Source organism: Pseudophryne corroboree, chromosome 2 (assembly GCF_028390025.1).
Source record: "Pseudophryne corroboree isolate aPseCor3 chromosome 2, aPseCor3.hap2, whole genome shotgun sequence".
NCBI lineage: Eukaryota > Metazoa > Chordata > Amphibia > Anura > Myobatrachidae > Pseudophryne > Pseudophryne corroboree.
Window position 1 is genome coordinate 574,329,766 of NC_086445.1, and position 25,833 is coordinate 574,355,598.

Here is a 25,833-nt window from a genome sequence, read left to right on the forward strand (position 1 = left end):
ATGCTGGGCTGTGTGGTTCCACAAGTGCAGGCGTGACAAAGTGCTGACCACTGACACCACTCTGCCACTTTGGACCGCCTGCACTTGGGGAACAACACAGTCCAGCAATGGGTCATGCTGGGCTGTGTGGTTCCACAAGTGCAGGCGTGTCAAAGTGCTGACCACTGACACCACTCTGCCACTTTGGACCGTCTGCACTTGGGGAACAACACAGTCCAGCAATGGGTCATGCTGGGCTGTGTGGTTCCACAAGTGCAGGCGTGACAAAGTGCTGACCACTGACACCACTCTGCCACTTTGGACCGTCTGCACTTGGGGAACAACACAGTCCAGCAATGGGTCATGCTGGGCAGTGTGGTTCCACAAGTGCAGGCGTGTCAAAGTGCTGACCACTGACACCACTCTGCCACTTTGGACCGCCTGCACTTGGGGAACAATACAGTCCAGCAATGGGTCATGCTGGGCTGTGTGGTTCCACAAGTGCAGGCGTGACAAAGTGCTGACCACTGCCACCACTCTGCCACTTTGGACCGCCTGCCCTTGGGTCATGATGGACTGTGTGGTTCCACAAATGTTCTTGGGAAAGGAATGAACATGACATCATTAGTGTCTTTACTTAATATGGAATTTCTTTTTTTTTCCCACAGATCTCTACACAAGAAAAGAACCAAGAGGTTCAAACGGAGACTCTTGTAATGCCTCCATAACTGACAAGTCCCAAGGAGCCACAGGCGGGACATAGGGAGGTTGGATACGCAACACGCCCTGAGTAAAGGTATGCCCATCAGGTAAGGTCGCAATTTTTCTCTAAACCACACCGACAAGGCAGATATTTGAACCTTGAGGGAGGCCAGACGCAGGCCTAAGTCCAGGCCCTGCTGCAGAAAAGCCAACAGCTTGGCTATACTAAACTTGGAAGCGTCATAATCGTTAGATGCGCACCAAAGTAAGAATGCCAGACCCTATAGTAAATCCGAGCCGAAGCCGGTTTCCGGGCCCGCAACATAGCTTGAATGAACGCCTCAGAAAACCCTTTAGCCCTTAAGACGGAAGCTTCAAGAGCCACGCCGTCAAAGACAGCCGGGCTAGGTCCTGTAGACACAGGGGCCCTGAACGAGGTCTGGGTGTTGTGGAAGTAGAATTGGACACTCTGACGATAGGCCTTGCAGGTCTGAGAACCAGTGCCGTCTGGGCCACGCTGGAGCTATGAGAAGCAGAATTCCTTTTTCTTGCTTGAACTTCCGAATTACCCTGGGCAGGAGTGACACCGGAGGGAACACGTACGGCAGCCGAAACCTCCACGGTACCGCCAGCGCATCCACGAATGATCCTTGAGGATCCTTTGTCCTTGCTCCGAAGACCGGAACCTTGTGATTGTGTCGAGACGCCATCAGATCTACGTCTGGAAGGCCCCACGTTTCCACTAGGAGTTGGAACACTTCTGGATGGTGGCCCCACTCGCCGGCATGCACGTCCTGACGACTGAGAAAGTCCGCTTCCCAATTCAGGACTCCCGGAATGAATATTGCCGATATGGCCGGCAGATGGCGTTCTGCCCACTGTAGAATCCGTGAGACTTCCCACATTGCTAGTTGGCTTCGAGTGCCGCCTTGATGATTTATGTAAGCCACTGTGGTGGCGTTGTCCGACTGTATTTGAACAGGACGGTTCTGAATTAAATGCTGGGCTAGGTTCAAGGCATTGAAGACCGCCCGCAACTCCAGAATATTGATCGAGAGGAAGGACTCCTCCTTGGTCCACCGCCCCTGAAGGGAATGTTGCTCCAGCACCGCGCCCCAACCTCTTAGACTGGCATCTGTCGTCAACAGGACCCAGTCGGATATCCAGAACGAACGGCCCCTGCACAGTTGTTGGTCCCGGAGCCACCAGAGCAGCGACAGACGGACCTCCGGAGTTAATGAGATCATTTGAGACCTGATCCGGTGAGGCAGGCCGTCCCATTTGGCCAGAATCAGCCTCTGGAGAGGGCGAGAGTGAAATTGAGCATACTCCACCATGTCGAATGCTGACACCATGAGGCCCAGCACCTGCATCGCCGAATGTATCGACACTTGCGGACGAGATAGGAAGCAACAAATCCTGTCCTGAAGCTTCAGGACTTTCTCCTGAGACAGGAACAACCGCTGGTTGTGAGTGTCTAATAGTGCTTCCAGATGCACCATGCTCTGAGCAGGGATTAGGGATGACTTCTTCCAGTTGATGAGCCACCCGTGGGCTTGCAGAAACCGGACCGTCACATCTAGATGACGCAGGAGAAGTTCTGGAGAATTTTCCAGGATTAATAAGTCGTCCAAATACGGCAGTATCCTGACCCCTTGACGGCGGAGTACCACCGTCATCACCGCCATGGCTTTTGTAAAGACTCGCGCAGCCGTTGTTAAACGAAAAGGTAACTCCCGAAACTGGTAATGGCAGTTGCCAATCGCAAATCTCAGGTATTGCTGATGAGACACTGCTATAGGAATATGCAGGTAAGCATCCTGTATATCCAGGGAGACCATGAAGTCCCCAGGTTCCAAGGCCAGAACTATAGAGCGAAGGGTTTCCATTCGGAACTTGGAAACCTTCACAAACCTGTTCAATGCCTTGAGGTTAAGGACCCATTCGGTTTCGGGACTAGAAACAGCGGAGAATAGTACCCCCGGCCCCTCTGCGTAAGTGGCACCTGTACTACGACTCCTGTATCCAGGAGGGTCTGTACCACCGAATGTAGAGTGTTTGCCTCTGTCTTGTCCAACGGGACATCTGTCTGACAAAATCGATGAGGGGGTCGGTTTTTGAAGGCTATGGCCGTACAACTTCCCGTACCCAGGCATCTGAAGTGGTCATCAACCATTCCTTGGTATACCTTAGAAGCCGGCCCCCCACTCTGGGATCCCCCAGAGGGAGGCTCGCCCCGTCATGCGGCAGGCTTATCTGTCTTGGAAGCTGGCTGACGGGCCGCCCATGCTCTTTTGGGCTTAGGCTTACCAGGTTTGGAAGTGCGGGCTTGCTTGTTGTACGCCTGACCTTTTGCTTTACCTGAAGGACGAAAGGGGCGAAAGGAAGTACCTTTAGCCTTCGACACAGAAGGAGCAGTACTTGGCAGACAGGCAGTTTTGGCAGTAGCCAAGTCAGCCACTATCTTATTTAAGTCCTCCCCAAACAGAATATCTCCCTTTAAAAGGGAGTACCTCCAGGGTTTTTCTAGAGTCCAGATCCACAGACCAGGATCTCAGCCACAATATCCGGCGAGCCAGTACTGACGTAGTAGAGGCCTTGGCTGCCAGGATACCGGCATCAGAAGCCGCCTCTTTAATATAACGAGAAGCTGTGACAATATAAGACAAGCATTGTCTAGCATGGTCAGAGGAAATTTCAGCATCTAACTCCAAGGCCCATGCTTCAATGGCCTCTGCAGCCCAAGTAGCTGCAATAGTGGGTCTTTGAGCAGCACCCGTGAGGGTGTAAATCGCTTTCAGACAACCCTCCACATGTTTATCCATAGGCTCTTTTAGAGACGTGACGGTGGTGACCGGTAGAGCTGAGGAAACCACCATCCTAGCCACATGTGAGTCCACTGGAGGCGTTTCCCAATTCTTAGACAGCTCCGGCGCGAGGGGATAGCGAGCCAGCATCTTCTTTTGAGGCACAAACTTCGTACCCGGGTTTTTCCAGGGTTCCTGACCTATGTCTATGAGGTGGTCAGAGTGAGGTAAAACTTGTTTAATCACTTTCTGACGCTTGAACCTATCTGGTTTCTTTGGAGGAAAGGATGGCTCGGGATCATCCGTAATCTGTAAAATTAACTTAATAGCCTCCAAAAGATCAGGAACATCCACATGTGAACCACCCTCCCCATCAGCCGTATCTGAGTCAGAACCTGTGGGGTCAGTGTAAGTGCCGTCTTCATCAGACGAGGTGTCAGTGACAGCAGTGGATTGGGAGGAGACAAGCGCTCGCTTAGAGGACCCCTTGGACGTAGGCGAGCGACGGTCAGACTTTTTAGTAGTCAGGGACTGGATCAACTTCTTTATTTGAGCAGATAAGTCGTCCGCCCACGGCGGGTTAGCTGCAGGGACCACAAACGGTTGCACCGGCATTGGGGGTCCCATAGGGGGTGTTAGTTTATGAACTAGAGTATGCAGAAGCGTGGAAAAAGTGGCCCACGGCAGGTCGTTATTTGCCACCGTCCCACTGGGGGATAAGGAGTCCCCAGAACCAGAGCCCAAAGCTGCTACATTCTCCTCATAGGTATCTGCGGCTTCAGCAACACCTGCTGTGTGTTCAGCCCCAGAACGGTTACCCTTATAAGCAGACATGATATAACTTGCAATATCAGGTAACACAGTACAATTATCAGCAGCACAATACCTCTAGCTCAAACCCCTGCGCAGTGTATTCAGCACCAGCAGAGATAAAAGAGATATGGTGACTAAATCACAGAGAAAAATACGTAATATAGTATATCTTTGTGAAAATCCTATATTTGATAAAACCTGACGCACCAAGCCCCCTCAGGTTATAGAATATAGGGATAGCAGGTTGAGTGAAAGACACGAAATGGACACCACTCAGCTATCAAATGCACACAAATAGTCACAGTCTGTACAATGCAGAGGTTATTACTAACAATAATACTGCACTGGACTAGCTTACACAGCTATATAACAATAGATATAACAGTACACAGTAAGAACTTGATGTATATCACAGGGTAATTGTACTAGGAAACCTTGACTAAGTGCACTCTTTCTTACGAACACTGACTAAAAAAAAGGCAGGTAGAATACTCACGTGTCTTGTAAAGTCACAGCACTGACAACCAGACGGCTTTACATAGAGGATTTGCCCAAGCATTCCCAGGAACAGTGAACTGAGGGATAATGGCGCCGCAGACACTGTCAGGGAGTGAGGGAGAGACAGATATGCAGCTCCAGGGCGGGAACATTTGCGGAAAATGGCGCCCTGGGGCTGGGGGAGGGGCTTCAGGTCCAAGCCTTATCCCCCTTGCTGGCAAAACCACCGGGTACTGCGGGCTCTAATAAAGAGGTTTATAGAGTAAACCTGATTTGTCACATGCCCTGGTGATCTAGTGGGATCGCCTGTACTGCCATAGTGTCCACCGCCAGCGAGTGCGGCCCGCCTCCCACTGACCGCGCCGGATCACGATAAAGACCGGGTCCCACAAGCGGGACCCACTTACCACCTTCCGAAGCGCGGCCACGCGATCCCGGAGAGCCCCCGTTGTGTGTGCCTGACAAAGAAGAAAACCGGAGCATCCTGCTGTAGGTACCCGGCAACCAGGGCTCGGGAGTGTACAGCGCCGCTGGGGAGAGCCAGAGCCGCAGCCGTGAATGTCCACTGACATATAACACTGCTGCTGCCCTTGAAGTCTTCACTTTTTTCCTCAGAAAAAAAGCTCTTCTTAGGGCTGCCTGGAGCAGCCCCTCTGTTAAGTGCCTGCTACTGCAGCACCAACTTACAAAACTGAGCTCCTGTGCAGGGAGGCGGGGTGATATAGGAGGCGGCGCTATGCATTCTGGGAACAGTCAAAGCTTTGAGCCTGTTGGTGCCTCGGATCAAGATCCTACTCTACACCCCATTGTCCATTCCTTGTGGGGCCCAGTGTACCCCGCAGCAGAAACTGACTGCCACCATCTATGCCATATTCTTACTTGGCTCCATGTATGGCTGAAAACTTCCATTCCTAACTATAGCATTGTGCCAGAAATTATTCAGTGTAAAGCAACACTGCACCCACTTGTTTCTAAATATATAAATACAAAATTACTCATTTACACAGATTATTTGTATAAATGGAGGTTGCTATAATATGCTGGGATTTGAATTGTAGAGAAGCGACAAGTTTACAATATTTTAAGAACAAAATGTTAAAGTCCACCAGACATCCAACTATTGGGTGACACAGTGAGTGAATATGGAATGTATGTTACAATGCTCAGCACAATAGCTTCAGCTCAATCTTATCTTCACATATAAATTCAAGATAGCTGGCATCAAGGAACAGAAAGGTTTCTTTACATAAGGCATGGGTAAACAGCTAAGTGCCTGTGTGGTCAGCACTTCGGTCCAAGACAAGTCGCTTCTGTGTACTATTTAATACATGTAATTAAATATTTATGAATCCACATTTACATGTATTATAAAAAGCTATCTTTATATAAGAATTAATATAATTGTAGGTTTTAAACATAGCATTCCCACTCCCCTCCCCCCAAATAATAAGAATTTACTTACCGATAATTCTATTTCTCCGTAGTGGATGCTGGGGACTCCGTAAGGACCATGGGGAATAGCGGCTCCGCAGGAGACTGGGCACAAAAGTAAAGCTTTAGAACTACCTGGTGTGCACTGGCTCCTCCCCCTATGACCCTCCTCCAAGCCTCAGTTAGGATACTGTGCCCGGACGAGCGTACACAATAAGGAAGGATTTTGAATCCCGGGTAAGACTCATGCCAGCCACACTAATCACACCGTACAACTCGTGATCTAAACCCAGTTAACAGCATGATAACAGAGGAGCCTCTAGAAAAGATGGCTCACTACAGCAATAACCCGATTTTTTTGGTAACAATAACTATGTACCAGTATTGCAGACAATCCGCACTTGGGATGGGCGCCCAGCATCCACTACGGACTACGAGAAATAGAATTATCGGTAAGTAAATTCTTATTTTCTCTAACGTCCTAAGTGGATGCTGGGGACTCCGTAAGGACCATGGGGATTATACCAAAGCTCCCAAACGGGCGGGAGAGTGCGGATGACTCTGCAGCACCAAATGAGAGAACTCCAGGTCCTCCTCAGCCAGGGTATCAATTTTGTAGAATTTTACAAACGTATTTGCTCCTGACCAAGTAGCTGCTCGGCAAAGTTGTAAAGCCGAGACCCCTCGGGCAGCCGCCCAAGATGAGCCCATCTTCCTTGTGGAGTGGGCATTTACAGATTTTTGGCTGTGGCAGGCCTGCCACAGAATGTGCAAGCTGAATTGTACTACAAATCCAACGAGCAATAGTCTGCTTAGAAGCAGGAGCACTCAGCTTGTTGGGTGCATACAGGATAAACAGCGAGTCAGATTTTCTGACTCCAGCCGTCCTGGAAACATATATTTTCAGGGCCCTGATAACGTCTAGCAACTTGGAGTCCTCCAAGTCCCTAGTAGCCGCAGGCACCACAATAGGTTGGTTCAGGTGAAACGCTGAAACCACCTTAGGGAGAAACTGAGGACGAGTCCTCAATTCCGCCCTGTCCGAATGGAAAATCAGATAAGGGCTTTTACAGGATAAAGCCGCCAATTCTGACACGTGCCTGGACCAGGCCAGGGCCAACAGCATGACCACTTTCCATGTGAGATATTTTAACTCCACAGATTTAAGTGGTTCAAACCAATGTGACTTTTGGAACCCAAAAACTACATTGAGATCTCAAGGTGCCACTGGAGGCACAAAAGGAGGCTGTATATGCAGTACCCCTTTTACAACGTCTGAACTTCAGGGACTGAAGCTAGTTCTTTTTGGAAGAAAATTGACAGGGCCGAAATTTGAACCTTAATGGACCCCAATTTCAGGCCCATAGACACTCCTGTTTGCAGGAAATGTAGGAATCGACCTAGTTGAATTTCCTCCGTCGGGCCTTACTGGCCTCGCACCACGCAACATATTTTCGCCAAATGCGGTGATAATGTTTTGCGGTTACATCCTTCCTGGCTTTGATCAGGATAGGGATGACTTCATCCGGAATGCCTTTTTTCCTTCAGGATCCGGCGTTCAACAGCCATGCCGTCAAACGCAGCCGCGGTAAGTCTTGGAACAGACAGGGTCCTTGCTGGAGCAGGTCCCTTCTTAGAGGTAGAGGCCACGGATCCTCCGTGAGCATCTCTTGAAGTTCCGGTTACCAAGTCCTTCTTGGCCAATCCGGAGCCACGAATATAGTGCTTACTCCTCTCCATCTTATCAATCTCAGTACCTTGGGTATGAGAGGCAGATGAGGGAACACATACACTGACTGGTACACCCACGGTGTTACCAGAGCGTCTACAGCTATTGCATGAGGGTCCCTTGACCTGGCGCAATACCTGTCGAGTTTTTCCCAACGGTTTATAATCATGTGGAAGACTTCTGGGTGAAGTCCCCACTCTCCCGGGTGGAGGTCGTGTCTGCTGAGGAAGTCTGCTTCCCAGTTGTCCACTCCCGGAATTGCTGATAGTGCTATCACATGATTTTCCGCCCAGCGAAGAATCCTTGCAGCTTCTGCCATTGCCCTCCTGCTTCTTGTGCCACCCTGTCTGTTTACGTGGGTGACTGCCGTGATGTTGTCCGACTGGATCAACACCGGCTGACCTTGAAGCAGAGGTCTTGCTAAGCTTAGAGCATTGTAAATGGCCCTTAGCTTCAGGATATTTATGTGAAGTGATGTCTCCAGGCTTGACCATAAGCCCTGGAAATTCCTTCCCTGTGTGACTGCTCCCCAGCCTCGCAGGCTGGCATCCGTGGTCACCAGGACCCAGTCCTGAATGCCGAATCTGCGGCCCTCTAGAAGATGAGCACTCTGCAACCACCACAGGAGGGACACCCTTGTTCTTGGTGACAGGGTTATCCGCTGATGCATCTGAAGATGCGACCCGGACCATTTGTCCAGCAGGTCCCACTGGAAAGTTCTTGCGTGGAATCTGCCGAATGGGATTGCTTCGTAGGAAGCCACCATTTTACCCAGAACCCTTGTGCATTGATGCACTGAGACTTGGCTCGGTTTTAGGAGGTTCCTGACTAGCTCGGATAACTCCCTGGCTTTCTCCTCCGGGAGAAACACCTTTTTCTGGACTGTGTCCAGGATCATCCCTAGGAACAGAAGATGAGTCGTCGGAACCAGCTGCGATTTTGGAATATTGAGAATCCAATCGTGCTGCTGCAACACTACCTGAGATAGTGCTACACCGACCTCCAACTGTTCCCTGGATCTTACCCTTATCAGGGAATCGTCCAAGTAAGGGATAACTAAAATTCCCTTCCTTCGAAGGAATATCATCATTTCGGCCATTACCTTGGTAAAGACCCGGGGTGCCGTGGACCATCCATACGGCAGCGTCTGAACTGATAGTGACAGTTCTGTACCATAAACCTGAGGTACCCTTGGTGAGAAGGGTAAATTTTGGACATGAAGGTAAGCATCCTCGATGTCCCGAGACATCATGTAGTCCCCTTCTTCCAGGTTCGCAATCACTGCTCTGAGTGACTCAATCTTGAATTTGAACCTCTGTATGTAAGTGTTCAAAGATTTTAGATTTAGAATCGGTCTCACCGAGCCGTCCGGCTTCGGTACCACAACAGTGTGGAATAATACCCCGTTCCCTGTTGCAGGAGGGGTACCTTGATTATCACCTGCTGGGAATACAGCTTGTGAATGGCTTCCAAAACTGTCTCCCTGTCAGAAGGAGACATCGGTAAAGCCGACTTTAGGAAACGGCGAGGGGGAGACGTCTCGAATTCCAATTTTTACCCCTGAGATATCACCTGAAGGATCCAGGGGTCTACTTGCGAGTGAGCCCACTGCGCGCTGAAATTCATTGAGACGGGCCCCCCACCGTGCCTGATTCTGCTTGTAAAGCCCCAGCGTCATACTGAGGGCTTGGCAGAGGCGGGAAAGGGTTTCTGTTCCTGGGAACTGGCCGATTTCTGCAGCCTTTTTCCTCTCCCTCTGTCACGGGGCAGAAATGAGGAACCTTTTGCCTGCTTGTCCACGAAAAGACTGCGCCTGATAATACGGCGTCTTCTCATGTTGCTTCCAAATGCCGTTTGAAATCCGCATCACCTGACCACTGTCGTGTCCATAACCCTCTACTGGTAAAAATGGACAACGCACTTAGACTTGATGCCAGTCGGCAAATATTCCGCTGTGCATCACGCATATATAGAAATGCATCTTTTAAATGCTCTATAGGCAAAAATATACTGTCCCTATCTAGGGTATCAATATTTTCAGTCAGGGAATCCGACCACGCCAACCCAGCACTGCACATCCAGGCTGAGGCGATTGCTGGTCGCAGTATAACACCAGTATGTGTGTAAATACATTTTAGGATACCCTCCTGCTTTCTATCAGCAGGATCCTTAAGGGCGGCCATCTCAGGAGAGGGTAGAGCCCTTACAAGCGTGTGAGCGCTTTATCCACCCTAGGGGGTGTTTCCCAACGCACCCTAACCTCTGGCGGGAAAGGATATAATGCCAATAACATTTTAGAAATTATCAGTTGTTATCGGGGGAAACCCACGCATCATCACACACCTCATTTAATTTCTCAGATTCAGGAAAACTACAGGTAGTTTTTCCTCACCGAACATAATACCCCTTTTTGGTGGTACTCGTATTATCAGAAATGTGTAAAACATTTTTCATTGCCTCCATCATGTAACGTGTGGCCCTACTGGAAGTCACATTTGTCTCTTCACCGTCGACACTGGAGTCAGTATCCGTGTCGGCGTCTATATCTGCCATCTGAGGTAACGGGCGCTTTAGAGCCCCTGACGGCTTATGAGACGTCTGGACAGGCACAAGCTGAGTAGCCGGCTGTCTCATGTCAACCACTGTCTTTTATACAGAGCTGACACTGTCACGTAATTCCTTCCAACAGTTCATCCACTCAGGTGTCGACCCCCTAGGGGGTGACATCACTATTACAGGCAATCTGCTCCGTCTCCACATCATTTTTCTCCTCATACATGTCGACACAAACGTACCGACATACAGCACACACACAGGGAATGCTCTGATAGAGGACAGGACCCCACTAGCCCTTTGGGGAGACAGAGGGAGAGTTTGCCAGCACACACCAGAGCGCTATATATATATATACAGGGATAACCTTATATAAGTGTTTTTCCCCTTATAGCTGCTGTATCTTTAATACTGCGCGTAATTAGTGCCCCCCCTCTCTTTTTTAACCCTTTCTGTAGTGTAGTGACTGCAGGGGAGAGCCAGGGAGCTTCCCTCCAACGGAGCTGTGAGGGAAAATGGCGCCAGTGTGCTGAGGAGATAGGCTCCGCCCCCTTATCGGCGGCCTTATCTCCCGTTTTTCTATGTATTCTGGCAGGGGTTAAATGCATCCATATAGCTCAGGAGCTATATATGATGCATTTTTTGCCATCCAAGGTGTTTTTATTGCGTCTCAGGGCGCCCCCCCCAGCGCCCTGCACCCTCAGTGACCGGAGTGTGAAGTGTGCTGAGAGCAATGGCGCACAGCTGCAGTGCTGTGCGCTACCTTGTTGAAGACAGGACGTCTTCTGCCGCCGATTTTCCGGACCTCTTCTGTCTTCTGGCTCTGTAAGGGGGCCGGCGGCGCGGCTCTGGGACCCATCCATGGCTGGGCCTGTGATCGTCCCTCTGGAGCTAATGTCCAGTAGCCTAAGAAGCCCAATCCACTCTGCACGCAGGTGAGTTCGCTTCTTCTCCCCTTAGTCCCTCGATGCAGTGAGCCTGTTGCCAGCAGGTCTCACTGAAAATAAAAAACCTAAAACTAAACTTTTCACTAAGCAGCTCAGGAGAGCCACCTAGTGTGCACCCTTCTCGTTCGGGCACAAAATCTTAACTGAGGCTTGGAGGAGGGTCATAGGGGGAGGAGCCAGTGCACACCAGGTAGTTCTAAAGCTTTACTTTTGTGCCCAGTCTCCTGCGGAGCCGCTATTCCCCATGGTCCTTACGGAGTCCCCAGCATCCACTTAGGACGTTAGAGAGAAAAAACAAAACAAAAACCTATGTTTAAACATTCACAATTCACAAGTGCTTTAGGAGACAGAGTACCCGAGCAATACAGTCTTTGCTGTAGACGTGTATGATGCACGACACATAAACCTCTGGCACACAAGCAAGCAGTGGACATTTACACTGGATTAACCGAAACTGGATCTACTGGAACCATTTCTCCTCATGATTCACTCCAGTGTTTAGAAGTTTGTTGAATAATGCCTTTGTGTGAGCTAAGAGTCAACCATAGAAGGATTTTTCTAATCCCAGACAACAAATTAAACTGTGACTGAAATCCTAAGACTCAAGTAATATCCAACTGATCCGCTGTGGCTTGGAGGTGAATATTTTAAGGTAATACGTGAAAATAAAAATGAAAAAAGTCACATATAATCTTTATTTGGAAAGTGTTAAACAGAGTAAAATAAATGCAGCAGGAAAGTGTGTATGAAAGATAAGATAATCCTTTATGATGTTAGATAATACTTTACATGTACTGTAACTCCATGCTTTCCAACATCTTAATGATAAATAGAGACAGAAAATGCTGTAGTCCTGAACCACCAAGGAAAACAAAGTCACATCTATCTATTGTGCTACCTAACCATTGCTTAAGAGAACCCAGTGGGTACCACTGGCCCTTTACATGCCAATATTTATCTGTCATGGCACATCAGTCTCTATAGTATAGATGTTAGGAGGGTCCGTCACCTCCCCACCCCAGGGATGGCTGTGACCTGATTACACTTTACATGCCAAGGATGGTGATGAAAGGTGACAGAGAATGTGTGCAAGCATAGAATTGAGGATGCTTTCACTTGCTGGAGTACATTAACCCTTCAAAGACCATGTTACTTTTTATGAAAGGAATCTCTGCAGTTTAATTGCCTGTATGAAGCATTCATCATAGTGAATGCATGCAATGTCAATAGATTTAGGTCTAAATGTATACAAAACAAAAAACACCATCCCCTCCAACAATTCAGTAAATAAGTAGCTGCAGCAGTAATATAAAGTAATCACTGACTAAAGCTGAGACGTAGACCAATAACGGAGCATAGACAAGAAGATAATAACAGCCATTTACAAGAAGGGGCACGGGTATGCAGTGATTATGCCAACATTCAGAATGGCGACATGGTCTGAATGGGCAAAATGTCGACAGGAAAAATGTTGATAGTTAAGGTTAGAGTTAAAGAGTTAGGCTGCGGTTAGAGTTAGAACTAGAACCAGCAGAAAATTATATGTTGACATGCTAACTCTCGATGTTCTGTCAATGTCGCCATGCCACCTGTCAACATAACATCCATGTCAAGTTACTGGTATTGACAATCTGCATGGCAACATTTTTTTTTCACCAAAGTCTGGAAGATGAGCAGAAGTGTCTGCAAAAACCGAGTGGCCCAACAGGGCAGGATTGTCTACGTTACATCTGAAGAACCATAAGGAAAACAGTGATCACAGGGACACTGAGCGACCTGATGTTGAACCTGAACCTAGGCTGAATAAGGTAGTCACGATTATAAATATCTGTCACACCTTTCTAAAATCTGCAAATCCAACAGAAACTGGGAATCTGTGGTAGGGTACCTCCAACCTAACCCACAAATGATGAATGTACATCACTCCCTTAAGGTTCTCGAACTTCTTATAGAAGGTATACAGACAAGGCCAATATGACGACTTAACAATCTTCTGTAAGAAATTATTATATTTTGTAGGTTCTTGTAAGGTGGTATTACTTCTCCAGTAAGCATCCCTTGGAATCAGTGAATGCAGCTAAAATTAATGTAATAATTATCTGCAAGGACTCTCTGATAGATTAGTGCTTTCATACAAAAATCCATGGAATAGAAGTCTTCCCCATCCAGGGGAAGACTTCCTCAACTGGAATATCGTTTCCTTTGTTATGCTACAAAGACTACATATGTGGTAGTAATAAATCTTGTATCACATATCAGATGGTTTAAAGGTGAAAAAGACATATAGCATATTTTAAACAGGATTTAAAATATGAAATGTAAACCATTATTTACGATGCAGACCTTTTCTGGAGAGCAAGGAGAGCACACAAAAATACAGTAATAAATAGTAAAGGTATACTAGGGGGTGGTCTTCAGTATGCCGACTGACGGGATCCCGGCGCATAGTATACCGGCACCGGGATCCCGACAGCCGGCATACCGACACTTATTCTCCCCCGTGGGGGTCCACGACCCCCCTGGAGGGAGAATAAAACCGTGCCCGTAGCGTGGCGAGCGCAGCGAGCCCGTAAGGGGCTCATTTGCGCTCGCCACACTGTCGGTAAGCCGGCGGTCGGGCTCCTGGTGCCGGTATGCTGGTCGCCGGGAGCCCGACCGCCGGCATACCATAGTGAACCCATACTAGGGATGCCCAGTAATTTTTCTGGAATATTCCTTAAAATTATCTGAATATGTGACAGTTTTATAACACCCTCTCACCAAAATGAAAGTGGGCTACATGGGCTGTAGTGCTCTGTAACAGGACCTCTATGGAACCCTATTCACTTCCATGTTACGCTAGGTAAATATATCTCACCATATCTTTGCTTTAGAATTACATTATTATATTATTTATTGTTCAGATCCTAACAGTGTTACGAGACACCCATGTGACTCTGTCCGTCATTTTATGGAATTTTGTGTACTTGTAATTGTCATGTAGACTAACGCTACGCTAAATACTTTTCAGAGTTGCAGATAATTTGCTATAACGTTTAAACTGCATGATTCATGCTTAATATTTTAGAATGAAAATATGGAAAACATATATGCCAACTGTAATATCGTTTCCTTAACGCATGCAAGAGAAAAGGTGTAACTGTCTCATTTACATTAAATCTAGGTACATAATTTGTACTGTGCTGGTCCACGACAACCAGACACTTTCTTTCAATGATTAACTTGCCCTGTCCTATAAAAGCTAGTTGCCTGTTGGGAGCTGTGGGTAAGTGCAAATATTTTCATATAAATGCAACGATTCTGAGTTGTCTGCATTTCCAAGTCCGGACAATCTGAGAGACTTCTGACAAACTGCTCGTGCACCACAGGCTGAAAACGCATCTTATGGTACTTTTAGCGAGTCTGAGTTGTACGCATCTCAGTCACTTCTCGCTTGTAGTAAATAGGCATGTAGTCCCACAGTTGATTGGGCCAATATCCTACTCCAAGGATGGGACTAGTGCAAATGCTGGTCATAGTAATGACAGCTGCTCTCGGGAGTGGTGGACTGGGGGAGGTGCGTCTGACTCATAATACTAGCAGAAGTTCACATGTCTGAAAGCAGTAAGCACTCAGAATCAGTGATGTACATGTAACTTGAGCCATAGTAACTTAATATGCCACAACTCATTTATTACAATGTATTCACATTTATGTTAATTTCGCCCAAAGTATTCATTTAAGGGTGATTGAATGATACAATGCAGCACTACCGTGAATTCATTTATCCTTATAGGTTTTTCTTTTAAAATCTTAACTTGTAGGTAAGGATATGTATGTTCAAATCATTGTTGTTTTCCTTGATAATTATATTACCATGTTGTCAAAACACCAAAATTAATGTATACTTTGTACAAGGGTGTGGTTTACTATTTGCACAATATTGCATTAACGATTCCAATGGCCATTACATATAGAAAACAATAGTATATCTAGCAGAGAGATAGAGGAATCACCTGTAATGGAGAAGACGACACTCAGACATATGAAGGAGTAGAAGAGGTGTAGTCTTGCTGTGCAGGTGTCCCGTTTCCCTCTCAGCATAAAGTCAGAGAACGGCAATTCTGCAGAGTGCTCTTCCATAGTGCCTTCCTCTGAAGCATCGAGTCTGACAAAGTGGGATATAAATAGAAATCAAACTGTAAGATTCCTCTGTGGTAAGGTGAAAATATTTCATGAAACACTGACCATTAATATTTTAACATCAACGATTTACAGACAGTTACCCTACTTTGCAGTATTAAAGTATATGTACACAAGTCCCTGGTGGGTTTAGCAAGCCAATGAATAGTGATTTCCTTAAGAAAAGACGCACAGACTCCTGCAGACTAGTGGTTTAACAATTTTCCGTGAAAAATGTGGCCACTGGAGTCTTGCTGAGAGCTTGTTTTTAAGGAGAGATTTTCAAGCGAACAAATGTCATATAAACTTGTAGCTGAAACCTACCAGGATATGCTTTTATTTGTCCTTCTTTGTCAATAAATATAAAACTCTCATTTATCTCAGTAGCTACAGGTCAGGACTTTTGAAGGGACCTAATAGTAAAGCACAAATATTATTAACATCAATATACACCTTGCCTTATTCTTTTTTGGTAGGGATTAAAGAAGGTAGACATATTAAAAATACTGTTATCAAAAGCCGTGCAAAGTATTCTAACAAACCACAAATTGGTCAGTGGGGTTAATTCAGACCTAATAGCTGCTGTTCCTTTTCGCACAGTGGGCGATCAGATCTAAACGGCGCATGCACCGCAAAGCGCCAGCGCGTCTGACAACTGCACCGGGCATCGGTGCATAGCGACGGGATGGTGCGAAAAAAGTGATCACACGGGTGATCGCAAGATGATTGACAGAAAGAGGCCGTTTGTGGGTGGCAACTGACCGTTTTACAGGAGTGCCCGGAAAAACACAGGAGGGACCTGGCGTTTTCAGGGAGGGTGTCTGACGTCAGCTCCGGCCCCAATCACCAGGATCACATTGCAGCGGCAGAGTAAGCCCTGGGCTGAGCAGAGACTGCACAAACTGATGTTTGTGCAGCTCTGCTGCAAATGGGAACGCACACCTACACAGAGCTAATACCCTCCCCCTGTAGGCGATGACTATCTGATCGTATGGCTGCAAAAAACCGCACCCTAGTGATCAGGTCTGAATTACCCCCAATGTTCCATGGAACCGTGGGCCTGATTCAAATTGCACGCAAACCCAATGTTTCTAATGTTGAGAGATCACCGTCCGATTGCGCATACATTTAAGTCGCACTGCCCATGTGCCGCTATGGTCTTGCGACAGCATGTTGCAGAGAGGAGGTATTCGCAAAGTTATTGATAGCTAGGCACCGTTTGTGGGAGGTAACAGGACAGGGAGTGGTGGCAAAAATACAGGCACGTCATGATGGTTTAGGGGTGTGTATCAGCCTGCGTCTACGATTCCATAAGCAACAACAGTGGCTCCGGCATCTCCCTTCCTGTGTCAATGCTGCACACCCATAGGTCTAATTAGAAGTTCGATAAACTACTAATCTGCTGAGATGAAGACCAGAGTGTGCTAGAAGCCCCAGAGCAAACACCAACACCCCAGGCAGGAAAGAGAAACTGCACGGGTTATGACAGGTGCAGAGTGATAGAATGAACAGTACGTGTAACAGACAATATTACTTTAAAATTTCACTTGAAATGCTATTGCCTCTGCACCCAAATGCCAGGGGTGTGGAGATGGCACAGGGTTTCAGCTCAGGCCTGAGGTATACTTGGGAGGGGGAACCCCATTTCCCTGAGGAATCCCCTTTGAATCATCTGCCTTTCTTTTCACCCAGAAGAAGAAAGAAGATTTAATAGGAATGTATGTGTCTGCTGCCACACATCTGCCCACACCATGTTCTGTGGCTCTTCCTACTCGTGTGGATTCCGGATGTGATTCTACAAGTTTTCCCACTGGAAACACCAATGTTCTTAACTGCTATAGACTGCAAATAAAAAAACAACAAAAAAAAGTCTGTGTGTGTGTGTGTGTATGTATGTGTGTGTATATATATAGAAAATGGGGTAGACCTAATTATTGCGCTAAATTAGGAGCTCAACCCTATGACGTACTCCCTGTTAGACAGAGTACAGCATAGTTTTTATTATAATTGTGTTTTATTGATTTTTATTGTGGGATTAATACGACCATAAGATTGGTCATCTACCCCTTTAAGCTCTTCCGACCATTTTGATAATGAGCCCCTGATGAAGTCCAGTTGGACGAAACGCGTTGGGTTTGGTTCGGATATGAAAACATCAGACATGTACTAAGAAACATCATTGGATAAACAACTTGCTTATATTGTATTGTTTCTATTTGTGATGTTTGTACTTAAATGTGGATATGTCAGCCTTTTGAAATTCACTATGTTTTATTGTTCAATGCCTACATGCAAATAAATTGAATGTGTTTGAAGAGATTGTATATCAGGATTTTGGTACTTACCGATAAATCCCTTTCTCCGATTCCACAGGGGCCACTGGAGTGTAGTTACAATGGGAAAATAGTAGGCAGTAATTGGGAGCTGGCACTTTAAAAATTCTCACACTGTGGCTAGCTTCTCCCCTACTATCTCCCCTCCAAGCCAGTCTACGTAAAACTGTGCCCGAGGAGAGCTGGAATAAACAAACCGTAAGGTAGAGGAGGTTAATGACGCCCTGTAAACCAGGATAACCTAAACCAAACCTGTTACCGAACCTGACAAAAAAACAGGCTAGCCTGAACTCAACAAGCAGTCATATGGTGATCTGCAAACCGTTAAGCAAAAAACAAGGAGGAACAGCGCTGGGCGGGCGTCCAGTGGCCCCTGTGGAATCGGAGAAAGGGATTTATCGGTAAGTACCAAAATCCTGATTTCTCCTTCATCCACTAGGGGCCACTGGAGTGTAGTTACAATGGGGACGTCCCAGAGCTCCCAAAAACGGGTGGGAGAGCGCTGAGAGTCCTGTAAAAACTGCTCGGCCAAACTGTGATGCAGAGGCCGCAAAAGTGTCAAACTTGTAGAATTTGACAAAACGAATGTCGGTTTGACCAAGTAGCCGCCCGACAAAGTATTCATGGATACCCCACGGGCAGCCGCCCACGTAGGTCTTACAACGCGCGTAAAGTGCGCTGAAATGGAAAACGGAGGCTCCCTAGCAACCGCCAAGAAGACTGTCTGATGGTCAAATGTATCCAACGGCCCAGCGTATGCTGGGACCCCGGCTATTTAGCACGGGAGCATCGTACAGAACAAAGAAGAAAAACACTTCATCGAATAGCCTAAGACCTCTGTAGAGAGAGTCGGCGAGCCCTGACAACATTCAAAGAGGACCGAAAAACACTAGTGTCAGATTTATATGAAAAATGGACATCCCCTCTGGAAGAAACGACCGCTGAGGCCGAAGCTCAGCCAGGGGACTTGCCAATAGAGTACTCCCTGAAAAAGAGGCCGAACTTACGGCCGCTAGGCTAATCTCTTTTGGAAGAAAACCGAAAAAGGCAGAGACCTAAAATTCCGGTCAGTGTGGTTTGAAGCGCAGCGGAGCAAAACCTCCCAGAGAAACCAAAGATGACGGCTGAATGGTAACTGAAAGAAGGGGAAAACCCCTTTTATCCTTATGTCCCATAAAGCTTTCCAAAAGTGGCAAAAGCGAAAAGAGGTAACAGACTTCTGAAATTGGGGCCCAGTAGGCCTAACCGAACTAGGGAACTCCTCCCTTCTGAGGTCTCGTGAACAGTCACACGGTTAAACAAAACCAGTGTAAGATGAACAAAGAAAAGGACCCTGTTGAAGTAGACAGTCCAGTCGAGGTAGGAGCCAAGGCTCCTCTACTGACAACAGGTGTAGCTGTATCTTCAAGTCATGCGAGGCCCAACCAGAGCCACGGAGAGGACTAGCACGTATATTCCCCTCCTGTGTTATCGACCGTGAGGTAGAAATAGAAAAGGAGGCAGGATAGAATAACCCGAAACTCCCAGGAACCCTGAGGGCATCCTCGACTATTGCCGCCAGAGCTCACGTCCGAGAGTAGGAAAGGGTTAAAGAGTCAGTCAGAACGCCCTGAGGTCGATCCGAAATCTCCGCCCACAGCGGACCAGCTGACCAAACTCCGGGGAATGTTCCCTCACCCGGGAGTCTGACCTGGTGGCTTGACCTGGAAAGAAGATTGTTGTCCCCCGCTCAGAGGGGAATGTAGGCGACCACTCATTGCGTCGCAGCTTGACTGAAGAAATAGAGTACCTGGTACCGAGGAAGGAAAAATCCTCCGACGGACCCTGTTGAGAAAACATTTATGAGGAGCATAAATTGGATCTGTGTCGAACCAGAAGCTCCTGGATCCTCCGGATATTCAGAAGCCCCTAATGTACAGAGTGGGATAGTAGCAGTAGATTGTCCCATTAGGGAACCAACGTCACCTCCTGCCCTTGAAAAAGAGATATTCTGTGATCTTCCTGAACCCTGTGGGAGCGGAAGAGAGACCAAAAGGAAAAGACTGACAGTGAAAATAAGAATCCTATAATGCGAATCTGAGAAAAGCCCGATAAGGAAACCCAGCGGAAATCAGTAAACAGGCATCTCTGAAGACAAGGGACACGTAAAACTCCCTTTTTTGTTCAAACTAGCGATCACAGACTGAAAGGATTCTAAGGCCAGAATAGGCCTGGCCGAGCCAACTGGCTTCGGAACGTGAAAAGAAAACAAAGGCCTGAGAACTGTCCCGATTCAAATGATATGTGAAAAACAGGGAACAACACCCTTTGCGATTAGAAGCATATGGAGCGCCGCCTGCATTATGACTCTTGTCATTGTTAATCGGCCGATCCATGCCGAGTGACTCCTGAGACGGTTGTACCCCAAAATCTAATCTGTAACCGCCCAAGCCTTCTCCCACCGACCTGCGCCTACCCTGGGACCCTCCAAGTGGTAGGAAAGTCTGACCTGTAGTGGGTGTATAGGATGACCAAAAATCAGACTGGACCGAGGATGTTGAACCTCTGCTTCAGCCTTTTTACCCTGAGACCCCCTGGGTACGGAGATATCGCCCGTGTGGAGTCGAAAGCTTGAAAGGGCACGGAAAAATCTAAAGGAAAGACCGATAAAGGTCTGTCTTGGAGCTGGGGCAGTAGTAGGAGAAATCAAAGTAGACTTACCTCCAATGGTTCAAGAAATCCTGCAGAAAGTTCCTTCCCCTGAACCATCTGCCCCGTAGGATTTCATGTTCACCTGTCACTGTCGCAGCACCAGAGGTCGTCGGGTTAAGACAGCCAAAGCGAAAATGCAGGTTCTGAGTCTACAGACGTGAAGACCTCCAAAGAACATAAAGCAGAATCGTGATTCTGACCTGTACCAAAGTATCAATTGATCCTGATGCAAAACATCCTGTAACCTAGAGGACAATTGTTCCACAACCTACCTGCTCCGGACAAGGTAGAACCCCGCTGCCGTATATGTGTCTTCGATGGATCCCTGAGCCAGGTTGCCTCAGGAAAACGACAGCTTGTTGGACCGGCGATACATCGAGGGGTATACCCTGGAGAGGTTCTGATACCCTTTTGTGCCGTCTGCGGGGAAAGGATAGGAAAACACACATTGTTTGATACCTGAAATTGTGTATTCGGGTGTCTGCCGGCCGCCTACCGGAGCATGTCCAGCTACTCCGAAACTGGACCAGTCGCTGCCATTTCGTCATCGGCGTCGAACCCTGATGGACTTGACGTGTCCGTCTCCTTTACCTGCAGTATCAGCCGAACTGCTGTATAATGCACCTGGATATTCTGAGACACTGGTTCAGACTCCACAGAAAACAGACATCATTAGTATTGTAACATGGAAGGTTAGCAAGGTTCCTTTAGAAACCTGGAGAGGTGAAATTACGCACCAGGTCTCTGGTCAACAGCGACATTACCTGTATAATCTGAGCTGTTCAAACAGGAGTGTCCTGCAGGTGCGTGGAGGGCTAAGCAGATGGCTCCACCGCATACTTCACACCTAAGAGGGAATTCTTTGACTATCCCAGGTGAGACAAACGAAAGGAGAAAAGGTGGGTTAAATAAACACAGCCCTATGTAAGGTCTGCACTATAATGTATAGTGACCGACACGATTCAAATAAACTTTCTGGAGCAGCTGAGACCTGAACCAGTAACGCTGCGCTGTGGGACAGGAGTCTTAGCCCTAGGCTGTAGGAGCTCCCCTTAAAGTTTTTTTTTTGGATGTTCAGATACCCGCTACTAGCGTACTGAGCCACAGCGCTATTTGTCTGATGCCTTAAATACATTCCCCAAATTACTAATAGCATTAGTAACTAGTGACACCAAGGAATAATAAAGGGAGGACAACACCCCGCCCTGTATGTAGTGTACCGCTAATTTAGGTGCACCAGAAGTTTCTCGGAGGTTGCGCTGGCTTTCCAAAATAGTGACCAGCCTGCGAGAAAAGATGGGGGAAAATGTTATGTGGCAAGGTGGGGTATTTTGTTATTAGAAAACATTGCGGAAGTGTTTGTTTTGTCCCCTATATATGGTATTGTATGGATATATCTATATACATACCCACACGCACTTAAATATATATATATAAACATATCTATATATCTATCTATCTATATACATATATATATATATATATATATATATATATATACACATACATATATATACATACACACACACACACACACACACACACACACACACACACACACACACACACACACACACACCACAGTGAACCCAACCGGGTAGAGAAATACTGTGTATGTGAACCTAATAGGGTAGATAAATACTGTCTATGTGTAATAGAGCAGGTTCCCTGATCTACATGTATAAAATGCCGGGCAGAGGACTCCCCTGCAGGGAGGAATGTAGCTATATTTCAGCAGCAACAATGCCTAGAAAAACTAATACCCCCAGAGACAGGTGTGTTGCCTAGAGACAGTACCGAGCTGGGAGCCGCCGCCAGGGAGCCCGCTGTTATAAGCCATCACCCCCCCTCATACCTTGTACTATGCACAGAATCCTCCCTGCACAGCCAGGAGAGGAAATGAGCTTTGAGCGGCCCGGGGGACTGTGGAGCGGCGTGTCATGCTGCAGCGGCCGGGGAGCGGAGAGAGCCCGCCGTACAGAGCGGGAGTTAGCTCCGCCCCCTTGCTTCGGCGCCAAATTTGAATCCGCTGCATAGTCAGCGGAAAAGCGTCCCTGTATCCCCCGGCCGCCTCACTTAGTAAATGCATCTCCCCGGCCGCCTGTATGCTGCGGCCGGGGAACGGTCTTAAGTGGAGAGTGTAAATGTATCTCCCCAGCCGCCTGGAGAGATGCATCTCCCCGGCCGCCTGTATGCTGCGGCCGGGGAGTGGGGAGTGTTGCGGTCGGGGAGAGGAGAGCCTGAGCCCGCCGAACGGAGCGGGAGTTAGCTCCGCCCCTTGTATTACCCGCAGGGAAAATGTATTACCCGCGGAATGTAAATATATATATCACCCGGCTGTGCTGCAGCCGTGTAGTGAAGAGCGCTGAGCCCACTTACAGAGCGGGCTGAAGCTCCGCCCCCCACATAATGGCGCCAAGTTCAAATCAGTAAGTGCGCCTACACATTAAATCAAGTAAAAACATACATCAGTCTGGAGGGGGGGAGATTGTACTCACCGCTGTCCTGATGTAGTGTCGTCAGGAGCCGCACTCAGCGGAGTTTTGCTCGACCGATCGGCCCCGACACGCACCGCAAGCAGCGGTGTCCGGCCATTTTTGATACTCACCACTGCCTTGCTGCCGGAATCTTCTGCTGGTTGAGCGGCCCTGACACGCGCCGCACGCAGCGGTGTCCGCCAACTCAGGAGAGCTCAGTGTCTCCCTCAGCCGAGGCCCATCCCGAGCCGCACGCAGCTGCGATGGGACCCCGCCGGCAGCTCCCGCGGTGCAGACTGTCAGTGGCAGAGCTGCCAGTCTGTGCGTGTGTGAAAGAAAAATAAAATAATAAAGAAAAAAGAAAAAATTCTTTAGCTAAACCCAAGTAAACCAGCTCACCTCGGGCACTAAACTAAGACTGGCTTGGAGGGGAGATAGTAGGGGAGGAGCTAGCCACAGTGTGAGAATTTTTAAAGTGCCAGCTCCCAATTACTGCCTACTATTTCCCCATTGTAACTACACTCCAGTGGCCCCTAGTGGATGAAGGAGAAAATTGGTTAACACAGCTGCCTTAGACATTCTATATATGTGTGTGTGTGTGTGTGTGTGTGTGTGTGTGTGTGTGCGCGTGTGTGCGAGAGAGAGAGAGAGAGAGAGAGAGAGAGAGAGAGAGAGAGAGAGAGAGAGAGAGAGAGAGTAGAGTGGGGAGAAAATGTCAGTGAAGTGCAATAGATATGTGGGGAGAAAGTGTTGATAGGGGGGTGGAGAGAGATAGAGCGATAGAGAGATGGGGAGCACATCTCAGGGGAGGGAGGTGGAGACAGTGGACCTAATTCACATTTGTAAGTAAAGCACATAAAAGCAAGTAACTTTGGGTCTGGAACAAACCATGTTGCCCTGCAAGTGAATCAAATACTTTTATATATTTTCTGTGCAGGATAAATACTGGTTGCTTTTGCAAGCATCCCACAAATGTTAAGACAGCTTTATTTTTACAATGCAATTCAGAGTTCAGTTTGAACACACGCCACACAAATCTAAATCTCACTGCACATGTTACATCTGCCCCACCTGCAATGCAACATGATTTTGCTCACTTGCTTCCTTTTTACTTTGCTTGAAAATCAGGATTAGGCTCAATGAGAATAAATACATAAATAAAAGTTAGGCAACACTACATTTGAATATGAATTTATGCACAAAGGCATATGAAACAGGACTACTGTACGCTATGTTGACTCCTTGTGAAGATACTGTACATTATATTGCATCCTCTCTATAAGACTCGTCGTACCCATGTTTGATACCCATGATGTCTGGGTTTACTGAATACACATGTACAGAGATTTCTTCAAATATAAATGATGAAAACACTGCTTTGATGGAAGAGACAACTAAGCATTGTCCTTTATGGGCACAACATCTGGATAGTACCATAAAATCTTATCGGACATGCTCATCACATATATACTGTAGCTGGGGTATTCCGGTTTCTTTCTCCAACATTCTTGTACATTCTATTACCCATTAGATTCAGCAATAATCCATGTACAAACGGCTGTCATATATAGAGGTAACTCATATCTTTGGGGAGGAAGCATTTATACATTTTACTAGCTTATGTCTAAATGTACAAGTAAAAGAAATAAGCAAAACTATATTAACACAAAAGCACACAATACTTGCCTACATAACCTATCAACATTACAACTAGCCAAGGAATACATACTAAGTCCCGGCAGGCGAGATGCCAGCTGTCAAGATCCCGATAGCGGCATCCCTCCCGCATGAATGCCGGCAGCGGGGCTGGGCTCACCACGCTGCGGGCTCGGTGTCTTGCTGTGCTCGCTATAGGTTCTATCCTCACTCTATGGGTGTCGTGGACACCCACAAGTAAGAATAGTCCCTGCGCGCTGGGATTCCGGCTGTCGGTATTCCGGTGTAGGTATCCTGACCACAGAAATCTTGTCAGCCGGCAAATTGATTGCATCCCCTAGCCCAGGCATTCCCAACCACGGTCCTCAAAGCACACTAACAGTGCAGGTTTTAGTGATATCCAGCCTTCAGCACAGGTGACTTAGGGGGTCATTCCGACCCGTTCGCAAGCAGCGGGTTTTCGCTGCGGTGCGAACGGGTGCGGAATGCGCATGCGCGGCGGCCGCTGTGCCCGTGCGCAACGTTGCCCGGCGACAGGGGTTGCCGGGTTACGTCACGGCTACCGACGGAAGAGGTCGCAGCGGCGAACGCTGAGAAGATTGACAGGAAGGAGGCGTGGATGGGCGGATCCGGACCGTTGGAGACCGTTTTCGGGGAGTGGTGAGTAAAACGCAGGCGTGTCCAGGACAACGGAGGGCGGAGGAGTGACGTCAAAGCCGGGCCCATCAACGCTGGATCCATCGCACAGGGTAAGTATGTCCAGCCCTAGTCTACTTCTGCTTGAATTTTTTTTAGCTTAGCAGGGCTGCACAAGTGATCGCAGCCCTGCTAAGCTAAAATACACTCCCCCATAGGCGTGTACTAGTTGATCGCAGCAGCAGCTAAAAGTTGCTGGCTGCGATCAACTCGGAATGACCACCTTAATTAGTAGCTCAATTATTTTGATTTAATAATCTGTGCTGCAGCCTGGATATCACTAAAACCTGCACGGTTGGTGTGCCTTGAGGACCGTGGTTGGGAATGCCTGCCCTAGCCAAATAGGTACACTTAAGGCTC

At 47.6% G+C, this 25,833-nt stretch overlaps 1 protein-coding gene across 2 annotated transcripts in view; it reads right to left on the reverse strand.

Annotated features, from left to right (window-relative positions):
• The window catches only part of KIAA0319L (KIAA0319 like), a 295,721-nt gene that overhangs the window by 235,857 nt on the left and 34,031 nt on the right, over nucleotides 1–25,833 (reverse strand). For both annotated transcript variants that reach the window (XM_063954443.1, XM_063954442.1), the window contains exon 3: nucleotides 15,455–15,606. In XM_063954443.1, the coding sequence (XP_063810513.1) occupies nucleotides 15,455–15,581 (127 nt within the window). In that variant the 5' untranslated portion in view covers nucleotides 15,582–15,606. The remainder of the gene's footprint in view (nucleotides 1–15,454; nucleotides 15,607–25,833) is intronic.